This window comes from Salminus brasiliensis, chromosome 2 (genome assembly GCF_030463535.1).
Source record: "Salminus brasiliensis chromosome 2, fSalBra1.hap2, whole genome shotgun sequence".
Classification (NCBI taxonomy): domain Eukaryota; kingdom Metazoa; phylum Chordata; class Actinopteri; order Characiformes; family Bryconidae; genus Salminus; species Salminus brasiliensis.
Window position 1 is genome coordinate 50082428 of NC_132879.1, and position 13877 is coordinate 50096304.

The 13877-nt window shown below is 36.2% G+C and overlaps 1 protein-coding gene across 1 annotated transcript in view; it reads right to left on the minus strand.

The window, feature by feature from the left end:
- The window catches only part of LOC140549728 (uncharacterized), a 145795-nt gene that overhangs the window by 83253 nt on the left and 48665 nt on the right, over positions 1 to 13877 (minus strand). The window contains 8 exon segments of the mRNA XM_072673473.1: positions 279 to 579; positions 10831 to 10859; positions 11331 to 11393; positions 12135 to 12206; positions 12318 to 12380; positions 12616 to 12693; positions 12953 to 13015; positions 13284 to 13379. Of these exon segments, the coding sequence (XP_072529574.1) occupies positions 279 to 579; positions 10831 to 10859; positions 11331 to 11393; positions 12135 to 12206; positions 12318 to 12380; positions 12616 to 12693; positions 12953 to 13015; positions 13284 to 13379 (765 nt within the window).

A 13877-nucleotide genomic window follows, 5' to 3' on the forward strand; every position in this document is an offset into this window, starting at 1 on the left:
AATGTAGATTTTTATTGTTTATCTCTTTATTAATAGTTTAAACATTTTCTTTAAAAAAAAATATATATATATATATGTAGATATGTAGATATTAGCATATCAACGGCAAGCAGTAGTGCTAGAGGGGCTGTAAGACCCCATCACAGGCCCTTATTTACTTACCCCAAAATAACATAAAAAACATACTCAAACTGCATGTAAAACAGTGATCTTAAAATAAAATAAAGAATAAATCTGAAGGTTAATTCACAAAAAACTGATTAAATTAAAATATTTACCTGAACAGATCATTCCAACATCTCTAGTATGATCACAAGTAACATCCATCACTTCCACATTTCGTGCTCCACATTTGTTCAGTGTAGGCTCTGATCCATTACAGATTCTTTGATTTAACCAAATTTGTCCTGATCCTGGTCCAAAGTGATCAGCATTCACTAGATCTGCAGCCTCTCCACAGCCCAGCTCTCTACACACCACTGTAGCAGCTTTTATATCCCAGTGACCATCACACACTGTTCCCCACTGTCCTCTATGAAGAATCTCCACTCTCCCAGCACAGCGACTGCCACCATCCACCAACCTCACACTGCCTGTTCAACAGAGAAAAAAAAAAAAATAATATGGATCAAATATAATATATATATATATATATATATATATATATATATATATATATATATATATATATATATATATATATATAATATAATTAAAAAGAGAATAAAATACATCCAAACCCATAACAGTAATTAATGCTCTGATTGTATTTAATGTTGTTCATTTTCATTTGAGACAGTAAGAACTTACCAGCTGTGGAGAGAGTGATCATGGAGGACAGAAGAATGAGGAGCACACAGCTGTCCATCTCCCTCTGACCTGCACACACTCCGTTCAACTCAGCAGCAGAACAAGATTCACCTCCTCTCCCCCAGAGAGACTGAAGAGACTGAGAGAGAGAGAGAGAGAGAGAGAGAGAGAGAGAGAGAGAGAGAGAGAGAGAGAGAGACCCCACAGCCGCCAATCACACTCACTATGACCTTATTAGAAAGAGGAGAGGAAACCATCAAACATTTTCAGTGACAAATCAGAGGAGGCCTTTTTTTCTTTCTCCATATTTATCAAAAAAAGTCAACGCTGATCAACACAACTCCACCTCCCTCTCTAGAGGAGTGTGTGTGTGTGTGTGCGTGTGTGTGTGTGTGTGTGTGTGTGTGTGTGAGAGAGAGAGAGAGAGAGAGGGAGAGAGGAGAGACGCTGGCAGCAGTGTGGTAGGAAATCCACCAACATACAGGAGACTGACTTCAGAGAGAGGAAACACTCCAGCTTTAATGCTGCACCTGCAGAGAGCTGATCCATACACTGATAAAGCCCCTCCCAACACACACACACACACACACACACATACACTCTTGGTTACGATTCACTTATAGTTACATAAAACGTAAAGTATTACTGGATATTTTGGACTAATACTTTTGTATTGTTGTGGTTTAAAAATAAAAACAGTTTAAATCCTACATGTTTTCCCTTGATGTCTACTTCTGATGTTTGTGGGACTTTTTTATAGATTTTTTTTTTTTTTTTTTTTTCAGCAAAACCGGTTTCCCACTTCTTTTTAACCCTCAAAATTAAACAGACTGTTTTAATTCCTACTTTTTTTAATGGATATAAGATAAAATTTGGCCTCAGTCAGTAATATGTGGGGCCCAAACAGAAGTAGGCCTAGCAGTGCTTCACTTTTGTAAATGTAATGGAAATTCTGTAGGAACTCTCCATGTTACATTCCCTTGAAGTTATAACAGTCTGTGAAAGAATTTGTTAGAACATAAATGATGCCCCCAGTGGCCTCTTTAAGTCTCTTTAAGTTCAACCTGTATAGAGAGTCCATACCTGAACATACATATTAAATATTATTGTGATTGAACAAGTCTATTCATATGAAATATCTGCTGAAAGCTGACAGGTCAGAGGTGACCATATAGTTTAATTCATCAAGTCTTCATTACAAATTCACAAACAAGTACAGGCAACGATGCAGCTTATTCAAGTTTCATCTTGATAGGACAAGCGTTTTTTGAGAAACAGATATGTGAAAGTTATAGCGCCCCCTATATTGCAGTGGCACCAACGTATATGTATTACCCAGGAGTCCTAAAGTGAACACATGTTTGAAGTTTTGTAACAATCAGTCAAAAACGTTACAGAGTTACAGCTTTGTATGCATGATTTATATGATCCAAGCTCCGCCCCTATTTGTATTAGCATCTGGTATTAATGCATTGTTGAATTTCCAACATATTTTGGTAATTATTAAAAAAAATGATTCATGATTCATGATTCATTTGACACCAGAAAAGTGAAGATTGGTCAGAAATCCTAGGACAAGTTTGCATTTAAATTTGAGTGTGAAATGAGACAGGCGGAGCTGTACGGTTTTTAAGGCTTTTTTGGCAGGGTGTACAAAATGTATAAAAATGTATCTCTATAAATAGATGTGGATTAAAATGCTTAACACTTTTCTATAGAGGCACCGTCAGGCCGAAAGGGCAGTGCGCACTCATTTGAGAGAGGATGATAAATGCAATTAAGTGTTTTTTTTAGAGTTTATCCAAAGGCCTTTCATGTGTGTTGATCTACTGAGGGTGGTAGAACTATCTATTGATTGTCAACAGAGATGTCAGAAATACATAACTCATAGTTAAGTTTCTGATGTGATTGTATTTGCAGTGTTGTTTGGATGTGAAAAGTTAAATCCTGTGATATACATGCCAAAATGAGGCCCAATACACCCCTAATAGGCCTCATTGGAATACAGGAGAGAAGTAAAAGTAAGTTAAACTTGTCAAAAGGTGTGCATATGATTATGATTATTGATCAGGAACCGTCATCCAAGGTGGTCAACAACTTTTATTCAGATTGACCTTTTGACCTTTGTATAGTAAGCCCTAGACTTTGAATGGATGTCAAAATACCAGACTGGGAATTTCTGACACAACATGTATTTTCAAAGTAATTCAGATCAGATTTGTTTTCTGTAGACTTCAGAATATCATTGCGGTGGAAATTTTAAGTGTTTCTGAGTGCTTTAGTGCACCTTTTAGAGCCACAGCTAGCAAATCTTAGTCTCAATATATACATGTGATTATAATTTTGAGATGCTGATGAGTTAACGATATAAATTAAAAATACCATAGTCGCAATTAACTGATTGATAGTCGAAGACCATATTGAGTAAAAGAGTCAATAGTATCAAATTCTAGATGAAAAAGTATAAAAATATGGCCTCAGTCAGTGATATGTGGGGTCCAAGCTGAATCTCACAAGTAGGCCTAGCAGTGCTTCACTTTTGTAAATGTAATGTAAAGAGGAGCCCCCTAGGGTACTAGTCTGTGAATGGGCATCTTTGGAATACAGGAGACAAGTGAAAGTGAGTTAGAATTTGTCAAAAGGTGTCCATATGTTAAAGGCATTCATCTGGAGTCTTCCTCCAAGACATTTTGACCTTTGTACAATAAGCTGTAGTCTTTGAATGAATAAGTAAAAATTCCAGACAAGGAGTTACATTTCTGACAGAACATGTAATTTCAAAGTTATTCAGGTCAGAGAACTGAATCAAACACTATGGATTCTTTATCTGTAGACTTTATAATATCATAATAATAAAGATTTTAATGATTTTAAGTGTTTGAGCTCGTACCCAGAGTGACTTACAAAAGTGCCTCACTGTTTACTCAGAAAAATAACCTTAGCTAGTGTATCAAAAATACCTCTAAGATTACATACTTCTAAATACAAGTCAGTATAAGAAACATAACCTGAAATAATTACTGCATAAAAAGTACATTTTTTAACAACATTAAATATATTATAAGTAATTCATACCGGGGGACACGCTGCCGGAGCCTGCGGAGGCGAGGGGACCCCCATTCACATGATCAGACAGAGGCTGGATTCCTGGAGGGGTGGTCTCTAGCCACCGCCCGCAGGCTTTCATGAGGACTTTCAAGTTCACAGTCACGGTCAAGTCATGTTTCATGGGACTCTTATGTTGACACTTTGTGTTATCGTCATGTGTGTGCTCACGATTTAATCAATACGTTCCACCTGTGGCTGGTATATTTAAGGAGGGCTAGCGCTAGCTGCTAGTTGCCGAGAATTGAATTTATTGGGCTCATCGACAGACTCAGTGAATAGAAGTGAACCTTATGAGATTTTTTTTAGGCGTGCTACAGAGTGACAGTATATATCTAAGACTAGCATGTCTCTTTTTCATGCTTTGGATTGGCCAAATGACTGCATCTGGGCAGAGTTATAAATTATGAACGTTCTTAATTTCCTCCCCCAAACTATTCCTTTAAAAGGTTCAAGTGAGATTTAGGAGTTTTTGCTATCAGTGGTGATAATTAAAAACACTGATTATAAAGACAATACAGATTATTCCTTCATTTGTCACTGTCACTCAAAACCTTGTGGTTCTAGTTTTCCAGTATTTTTAAGTTTTTAACAAAACTGGTACTGAACATGGTATTCAAATTTGACGAGTGGACCAATATAAATGCTCCAAAGTGGAAAAAAATAATAATAATTAAAAAAAAAAAAAAATATATATATATATATATATATATATATATATATATATATGCTATATCTCTTCATTAACAGTTCATTTTTATTAACAAAAAATATTAATTCTACATAGTATCATAACCATGGCAAGTAGGGAAGCTACTGGCTGCAGGACCCTATCACATGTACAAATATCATAAAAAATCCAGTTTTAATGAACACTGATCAACAATTAAAGTACTTATTCTTTTATTCTTTTAACACCTACTAGAGGCTGACTGAACCCAAATCTAGCATTTTGTGTTTTTATGAACATGATATGTCAAGTCTATTACCTGATGGCCCAGATCAGACAGTGCATGCTTGAGTTTTAAACAGCTGAGTTCGTCAGCTCAGTGAGGCCTAATGCACTGATTGGGGTCTTTTTCCCAGAGAGAGAATAAATAGTCAAGTCAGAGCTTCATACAATGTTTGTATCTATATAAAATGTTGAGCACAAGTTTCGAAGGATGATATGAGAATGTGTCAGCGCTGATCAACACAACTCCACCTCCCTCTCTAGAGGAGTGTGTGTGTGTGTGTGTGTGTGTGTGTGTGTGTGTGTGTGTGTGTGTGTGTGTGTGTGTGTGTGTGAGAGAGAGGAGAGACGCTGGCAGCAGTGTGGTAGGAAATCCACCAACATACAGGAGACAGGAAACACTCCACTGTAATACAGCTTTAATGTTGCACCTGCAGATAACTGATCCATACGCTGATAACCACACACACACACACACACACACACACACACACACACACACTTACAGCTATGGTGTTTACTTGCAGTGTAAATGTGCAAACAGATTCCTTCTAGTAATATCTCATAAGGCTGCAGGGCTGTAGCCCGGGGTGTAACATTTCTCCTGACTGTTCTGTGATTCTGTTCTTGCTTTTGGTTCTTGTCTCCCCTTTAGGCTCCTTCCATGTCCTCAGTCTGTAGCTTCTCTCTTTTGTGTATTTGTTGTGGTCACTCTGGACTGGACACTTTAGCCTGTTGAGCAGGCCAGCTTACTGTGACAAAGAACTGTTGCTGTTGTTTTATATATTGTATCTTATAATATTGAACAGTACACATTATAGCCATGACAAGAAGACTATTCCTCCATCAGAGGCTTATTCTGTCAGGTACACTTTGTAGTTTGAAATTGCATTTCGTTTTGCTCTCTAGACATTCAACTTTGTTTAGAAACAGAATTCAGACTCAGTAATTCTCTCAAGTCATTACTTTATTTTTCAGAAAATTAAACATTTAGTTTCCTAAAGAAAGATGCAGGTAAGGTGTACGCCATAGGGTGATGTGTTAGATGATGTTTATGACATATTCATTTTACACAACCAGGATGAATTTAGTATATTTAGTATTTTAGTAATTTATCTGCTTTAAGAAAAAAATAAAGAAAGTGGTTTAGAGTGTGATGAGGTAAAAATTAAAATTCATTCTAAACACAAAGTTGTAAATTAAAATATGGTGAAAAAAATGTAATAACATCCTCGAGTTTCAACATGCTTAAACAGAGTAATTGACCTGGTCTCTGTCCGATGCCTTGCTCTCAGTCACTTCTATCACATTATATTTAAGTCTGAAAGTAGAAGAGCAGAAGTAAGTATGGCTTAGTATTTCAACATGATCAAAATATATATATCATCATATCTGGTATTGCATGTAACAATACCCAAAATGTACATCATCAAAGTCATTACATTACAATTCCCTGTGTAACCTTGTGTAAGCATTCACACTGGTTTGTGAGAAAGGCTGCACATAAACTTTCTGTGCTGTTTTAAATGGAGAAACACTTTCCTGTCATCATTTCAAGATGGAAATTTCTAAGGATTATTTATCATCCCGCAAGATGATATATCATATTATGTCAATGAGTCAATGATTCTTTTTCCTAAGATTGTCTAAAATATGTCAAATATGGCAAATATTTGATCTTTTGTAATGTAATGTAAAATCATGCTTAAAACCTGGATATGGTGTAATTGTACAGGTAGTGTCTCTATTTGAGCTGCAGAATGATGGTCTTCTAAACACTAGTCATTAACTTCTGAGTTGAGTCTCTCCACTCTGACATCACCCAGACCATAATCTCATCAGAAGAAAGGACAATGACACAAATGTCTGGACTAAAGTGTACAAGGTCAGCATTCCCATGAGTCCCAGGACAATTCATTAATAATTATGAATTAATTAATTCATTAATAATTACCTCTTTGTTGTGAACACAAGGCCAATGTAAAAGTCTTTTTCACAGAAGTTCCTCTGGTAGGAAAAGTATTTTTCTTTTTTTTTTTGTAACCACTTACAAGTTTAACCACTTCAGAAACAATTGTAGGATAGGACTAAAGTACCAATGTTAAAATATTTAAAATAAAATAATATTAACAATAATAATAATAATCATTAAGAATAATAATTAAGCCTTCACCTGTGTACAATGATTTCTATTCCCATGTGTTTCTGGACTTGATTTTGGTATACGTAGCCGTCTGTGTTCTCCTGCTGTGTTTCGTGTTTTTCCAGTAAAGTTTGTATTTGTTGGATATCCTGCCTCAACACTTCCTCTTTGTGTAGAAATGTCTACAGTGCTGCCAAACCATATGTAACTAATCTAACCAGGTACATTTGTAGGTGTACAGAAACTCAGTAAGCTGTAGACATACCTGCATTTTCTAAATCCTGTACTGCAGTGATGACATCATCATAGTTTTCTGATACATACACAATATTTGTAGGAATAGATGAACAAATGCAATATTAATAAATGAATCATTATTACACAATCTTTTTAGCTTTGCAAGAAAAACAAACCTGTTGTGAAGTTCTCTCCAGCAAACAAGGCTTCATCGTAGATCTCCACATTGTTCTCTGTTAGACGATAAACACAATGCCAAACTCAAAGTCATCATTGTTGACCTTCAACAATTATCTAGTACATTATTATCTAGTACAGTATGATTTAACACTCATAATTGTTTAGCACTGTTTTTAAAGAGAGAGAGAGAGAGAGAGAGAGAGGGAGAGAGAGAGCTTACTAAGTTACTATCCACCCTCAAAACATATGTGCTATTAGATATAGATTTTGGACACATCCCCTTTTCATGTAACATAGAAAAGAACTGCCAATAGAATAGGATTCTCCTGAGCAGATTAACGTGAGCCTATTGGCACCATGCATAATGCTGGATTTTGGCTTTAAGGGTATAAAGCCCCCCAACATTGAGCTTGGAACAGTGGAACTGGGTTTTCTGGGCTGATGGTGCTAAATCCAATAGTTGGGGTGTTGGGGAAAAGATGGGGTGGCGATCATCCAACATCATGACGTTACTAATATATTTGTCACAGCAATGATCCAGTGTCTAGAAGCCTTTTCTGGACAGTAGACACAGTTACTCCAACAAAAGCAGGATAATCTCTCTCTCTCTATATAAAAATATATAAATGAACAAATAAGATTTCTGTGGACCAGTAGGAGAGTAGTTGATGTTAATCAGACTGGAAAGGTTAGTTCAACCTGAGTTCCACAATCAGACAGATTGTCTACAAATGGAATAAATTCAGGACCATTATTAGCATTTTTACAGCTGAACAACAAAGGTCACGCCAAGAGCAGGTCAAGAGGTCCATGAGGTTAATGGTCCATTATTATTCATGAGTCCATCACCACAATGATGTGTATAGCACATAGCTCTTAGTTAGGATTCACTTACAATTAAATTGTAAAATTAATGTAAAGTATTACTGTTTCTTTAAAATACATATACAATATAATGTTATAACAGCCTGTGAAGGAATTTGAAGTTAGAGCATAAATGGTGCCCCCAGTGGCCATTTTAAGTCTTTTCACGTTCAACAGATACAGTCCATACCTGAACACACATATCAAATATCATGGTGATTAAACAAGTCTATACATATTAAATGACTGCTGAAAGCTGGCTGTCAGAGGTGACCATATTTATTAAATATCAAGTCATCATCACAGTTTCATCTTGATAGGATAACTGGTTGCTGAGAAACAGATTTGTGAAGATTATAGCACCACCTAGTGTTGCAGTGGCACAATTATGAATATTACTCAAGGCCCCCAAGAAAGCACACCTTTAAAGTTTCCTAACTATCTGTCAAATATTTCAGTGACAGCTTTGTATGCATGATCTATATGATCCAAGCTCCACTCCTACTTTTAATTGTCACCTGCTATGAATGAGAGTATTGCACATTTAAAAAGACAGGATCAAATTCAAGGCACCAGTTGGAAAAGGTGAAGTAATTCCTTAGACCAAAACGTTTAATTGAAACAGAGGGCGAGATGTATCCCTGTTGGTCATTGGGCAAAGAGAGAGTGTCAACAACAGCACTGTAGTGGATTGGAACATGTTTAGTTTTGTTCATTAAATTATGAATTACTGATTGCCATCAAATGTCTGAGTAAAGACATAATACAGTGACATGATGACCTTCCTTCTTTAATTATTATTATTGTCACAAAATAAATTGATGTTTTCACGACTTGGAATTGAAAATACCCTCCAAAATCAATCAAGAGAGCGTCCATAATAACAATAGTCATAACAAAAGTAACAATAGCTGTAATTAGCAACATTAAATTAACCCTGAAATGGAGGAAAAGGAGAGGAATTAAAGGAACCATCAAAATATCCAAGGGACCAACCAATGATCAGGCAGCATGGACCAAAGCTTTATTGAAACAAAAAAAAAGGACAAGGGAAAAGGACCACAATAATGGATCAGAATAATGTTTCATGGCTTAACCTCTTTTGGGCCAGACTGCTCGCACCTCAGTCTCAGCTGAATAAGATTCATAAAAGACAAGTGTAAGATCTCCTCCTTTTTTATAAAGCTCTATTCTACATCACAGAGATATATCAGCAGTCTATCAGAGCAGAGAGAAATCTCACGCTTTTCTCAGCTGCGTCCAAAACTGCTCACAGTTAAGCGCTGATGTTGAGCTCCACTTTTCCTTCTCCACTTCTCCTAAGGAGGGGGTTAGAAACTATACTGAGATCTGCTTTATTTCTCCTCAGACAAAGATAAGAAAAGACATTTTTCCTTTAGGTCTCTAAAGTTACACAGTGCAGTTAGTGTTCTGAGCCTGAAGTAGCAACAATATAGATGCTATTCTTCCTATGATAAGTCAGTGGCGCATCAGCATGACTTTGAAGCTGTTATTCTTTTGTTGACTGTACTTCTGGGAATGTAACCAGCTCAGCACATAATCTCAGCATACATTGTTTTCCCACTAAATTCAGAACAAGGTGATTTGACCTTGCTGCACCCAAAAGGCTTAAGGTATTTGCCAGCTTCTGGCTGTAACTTAACGTTCCACCTTAAATGGTGCAGAAATGTATATACTTTATATATATATATATATAACATCTGTCACCTCAAACTGTGGTGGGATGATGTCTATCTAGATGCCACACCTAAGCAGACATTCCACAACCCGTGCAACATGAATAGCCTTCACTGAGCCCCAAGAAAGGCAGAACACTTCATTTATCCGTTTGGCCGCAGTAAGTCTACTGCAGTGTGTGATTACTAGTAAATTTAGACAAAGGAATCTCCTCATATCTTCATCTTAATGGATGGATATAATCTGAAACTCTACAGAGAACACAGAGAAAACAGAGTGCAGACAAAAAGAAGTGAAACACATCATCTTTAACTGGTGTCAAAATTCACACTTTATTATCAGACTTGCTATATATGGTTGAAAGTACTGCGATCTATAACATTTCATATAAGCCAGTTAATACATACTTCAACCCCATCATAGGCAAACACTCTATAGCAAAGAGTTTGGACTTTAATTTCATTTATTTTTGATTGATAAACAGCATTTGAGTGATTGTCTTTAGGAAAAAATAAATGTAACTCTGATTAGAGATTTATTGTCAGTAGGAAATTGGTGGAAAGGAAATTGATACATTTATTGTTAGTTTTGATTTAAATATCTTTGGCTGAAATGCAGATTATGTTAAATGTACACTTGAAGTGATTTGCCTTTTTTCAACTATAAAAACCATGAAATCAATGAAATCATCAAAGTAAGGTTGCATCATCAAGTATGGTTACAAAAAAGTAAAAAAGTAAAAAGTATTTAACTTTTGGTTTAGTTTCAAATGTCACAAAAATTTCCTGAGCAGTCCAACTGGTAGAACTCTGGCGATGGTCTATCTCTCCTTCTCAGGCACCTCCACCACCTCTTCCACACCATCATAGTCTGGATGTAACAGAAAAGAAACAGTTAAAAATCTTTATGTTTTAAACATGTAATTTAATGCTGGAAGCCTCAGTTTCTAATCATTGCATTTTCTTTTATTTAACAAATTAAACACATGAATGACATTATTTCCATCACCATCATCATCATCACACTGTAATCATCCATGTATATCATGAGTTACAGTGATGCAAATCCATATTTTACTAACAACACTCTGCAATAAGGTGAGCAAAGAAAAATCTTTGTTTTATCTCTCTCCACCTCAATAAAGCCATTGTATGCTCACCTCCATCACCTGCTACACCTCTAAGTCCTGTCTAGGAGTGAGAACATCATCATAGCCCTCAGGAGGGCACACTGCACCGACATATGTAGACAAATGTTTTGATGACAGTGAGCAACAAATATGATTTCATTATTGAATGGATGGTTTTTCACAATGAATTTTCCATTTTAAAAGAGTCAGACCTGGTGTACTGTGTGGGCTCTCTCCAGCAGGAGTTACATCGTCGTAGATCTCCACTTTGTTTTCTGTCAAAATGTAAAAATGAAAGGCAGCCTTAGTGACAAGAGACTTGATTTTTACTAATTACCAATTCCAATTAAGATATTCATTATACCACAAACTGGGTACTTCACACGAAAGAGTTCGGTGGAGATCTCTTTTCCTTGTCTAGCTAAGGTTTATTAACTGGAAAAATTCTATTTTGACAAAATTGCAAAAGACCATGTTTTAGACCATGGCTACTGCAGTAGTAAAGTAGTGAAAAACAGTGACATAAGGCTATATAATGTTACCAGGCTATTATGCAACATGCCCTCTATATACTAATATCGAGATTATTGTAAATAAATTCACATGAACAAGAATGTGATATGTTATGTTCAGAATCACCTTTCCCCAGATGACTGAAAGGATCTAATCTAATCTAAAAAGTTGAACAAGTGGATAATCAGGTAGCCAGTGCCACCCCATCCACCCTCATGGCTTTCCATCAATTGACAGTAATTTCACCAATTAACATGTAATTTAATGCTGGAAGCCTCAGTTTCTAATCATTGCATTTTCTTTTATTTAATAAGTTCTATCCTTTTAAACACATGAATGACATTATTTCCATCATCATCATCATTACACTGTAATCATCCATGTATATCATGAGTTACAGTGATACAAATCCATATTTTACTAACAACACTCTGCAATAAGGTGAGCAAAGAAAAATATTTGTTTTATCTCTCTCCACCTCAATAAAGCCATTGTATGCTCACCTCCATCACCTGCTACACCTGCTAACTCCTGTCTAGGAGTGAGGACATCATCATAGCCCTCAGGAGGGCACACTGCACCGACATATGTAGACAAATGTTTTGATGACAGTGAGCAACAAATATGATTTCATTATTGAATGGATGGTTTTTCACAATGAATTTTCCATTTTAAAAGAGTCAGACCTGGTGTAATGTGTGGGCTCTCTCCAGCAGGAGTCACATCGTCGTAGATCTCCACTTTGTTTTCTGTCAAAATGTAAAAATGAAAGGTAGCCTCAGTGACAAGAGACTTGATTTTTACTAAATACCAACTCCAATTTAGATATTCATTATACCACAAACTGGGTACTTCACACGAAAGAGTTCTATTCCTGCTCTTTATCTTTAATATTACACAGAGTTAAATGTGCAAAGCTGTACACTGTAGTATCATAAATAAAACCATACAAATATTTATATAAATATTCAAACAGGAACACACTTGCTAATCTATCGGGTGTCTGTCCAGCAGTGATGACATCATCATAGTTGTCTGTTGTGTCCTCTGTGCCCACCTTACCTAAATCAAATAAAAACATTGACATATTTCATAAAGTTGGCGTAGCACAACAGATAACACCAGTACCTACCAGTGAGCTAGTGAGGGTCAGTTCCTGGTCTGGGTGGCTATGCTGTGCTACACCAATAAGAGTCCTTGGCCAAGACTCTAAACACTACATTGTCCCACCTTTGTAATCTGAGTAACCTGTAAGTCACTCTGGAGAAGAGTGTCAGTTAAATGTATAAAATGTAAATGATCAGTTTATAAAGTCACTTACTTCTCAGTCCACTGGTGGTGCTCTCATTATAATATTCAGGCTTTTCTTCATCCACTGTCTTTGCTAGAAGAGAATGAAGAGAATGAGCTTCTCCATTTTCTCTTTCTAAAATAAATGTTGATTCTAAAAGAGGCTTTTGTGAATAATCTCAAATGCCTGACAACAGTAGCAGCTGTGATTCAAATCATGAACGCACATCTAAGATCCTTTCATAAAAATGTTCTTACAGAAGATAAATCAACACAAGCTACTGAGGAATGTGATCGATGTTTAGGGTAAGCCTCCTGTAAAAATACACAGAAGTAATAAAACACGTGTTTTGCTGACTTACTTGAGAGGAGCTGCTCTTCCACATTTTCATATCCTGAATTCTGCTCTTCAGAGAGGATGTTTCCTGTTACATTAGAGCAGAACAGTCGTGGAAAACCTTCAGAATTCCAGACAAGTCGCACAGGAAACACAATTCCACTTTGACTAATGACCTAAACTACACACCACAAGATGAACTGAAAATCCACTACAAAAGCTACATTTCCCATAATGACATGGTGTCTTGGTTTCAGTTTCTATTATACCAGGCCTTACAGAAACTGTTCTCAATAAAGGTCAATCGAAGAAAAGCCAGTTAAAACACTCAAGCTCATGAAAAACATCTTTAAGGAATTTAACAAAAATACTGAATCAACTGTTTAGCAATTACAGCCATTTTTTCTCATAGACTTTCCATTTACACAGTCTTAATCGTAACTAAGGAACTGACAGATAAGCAGTATCATGACCAGGTATGAACTTTTCCCTCGTTATTTCACGGAAGAGGCAAGATGCACTGGTAACACTTAAAAAAGGAAGGTCAGATTGGAATAGAAAAAAAGGTCTGTGACAAAAAAAGGCAAGAATCAGGAACACGATTCTTTGAACAGATGAA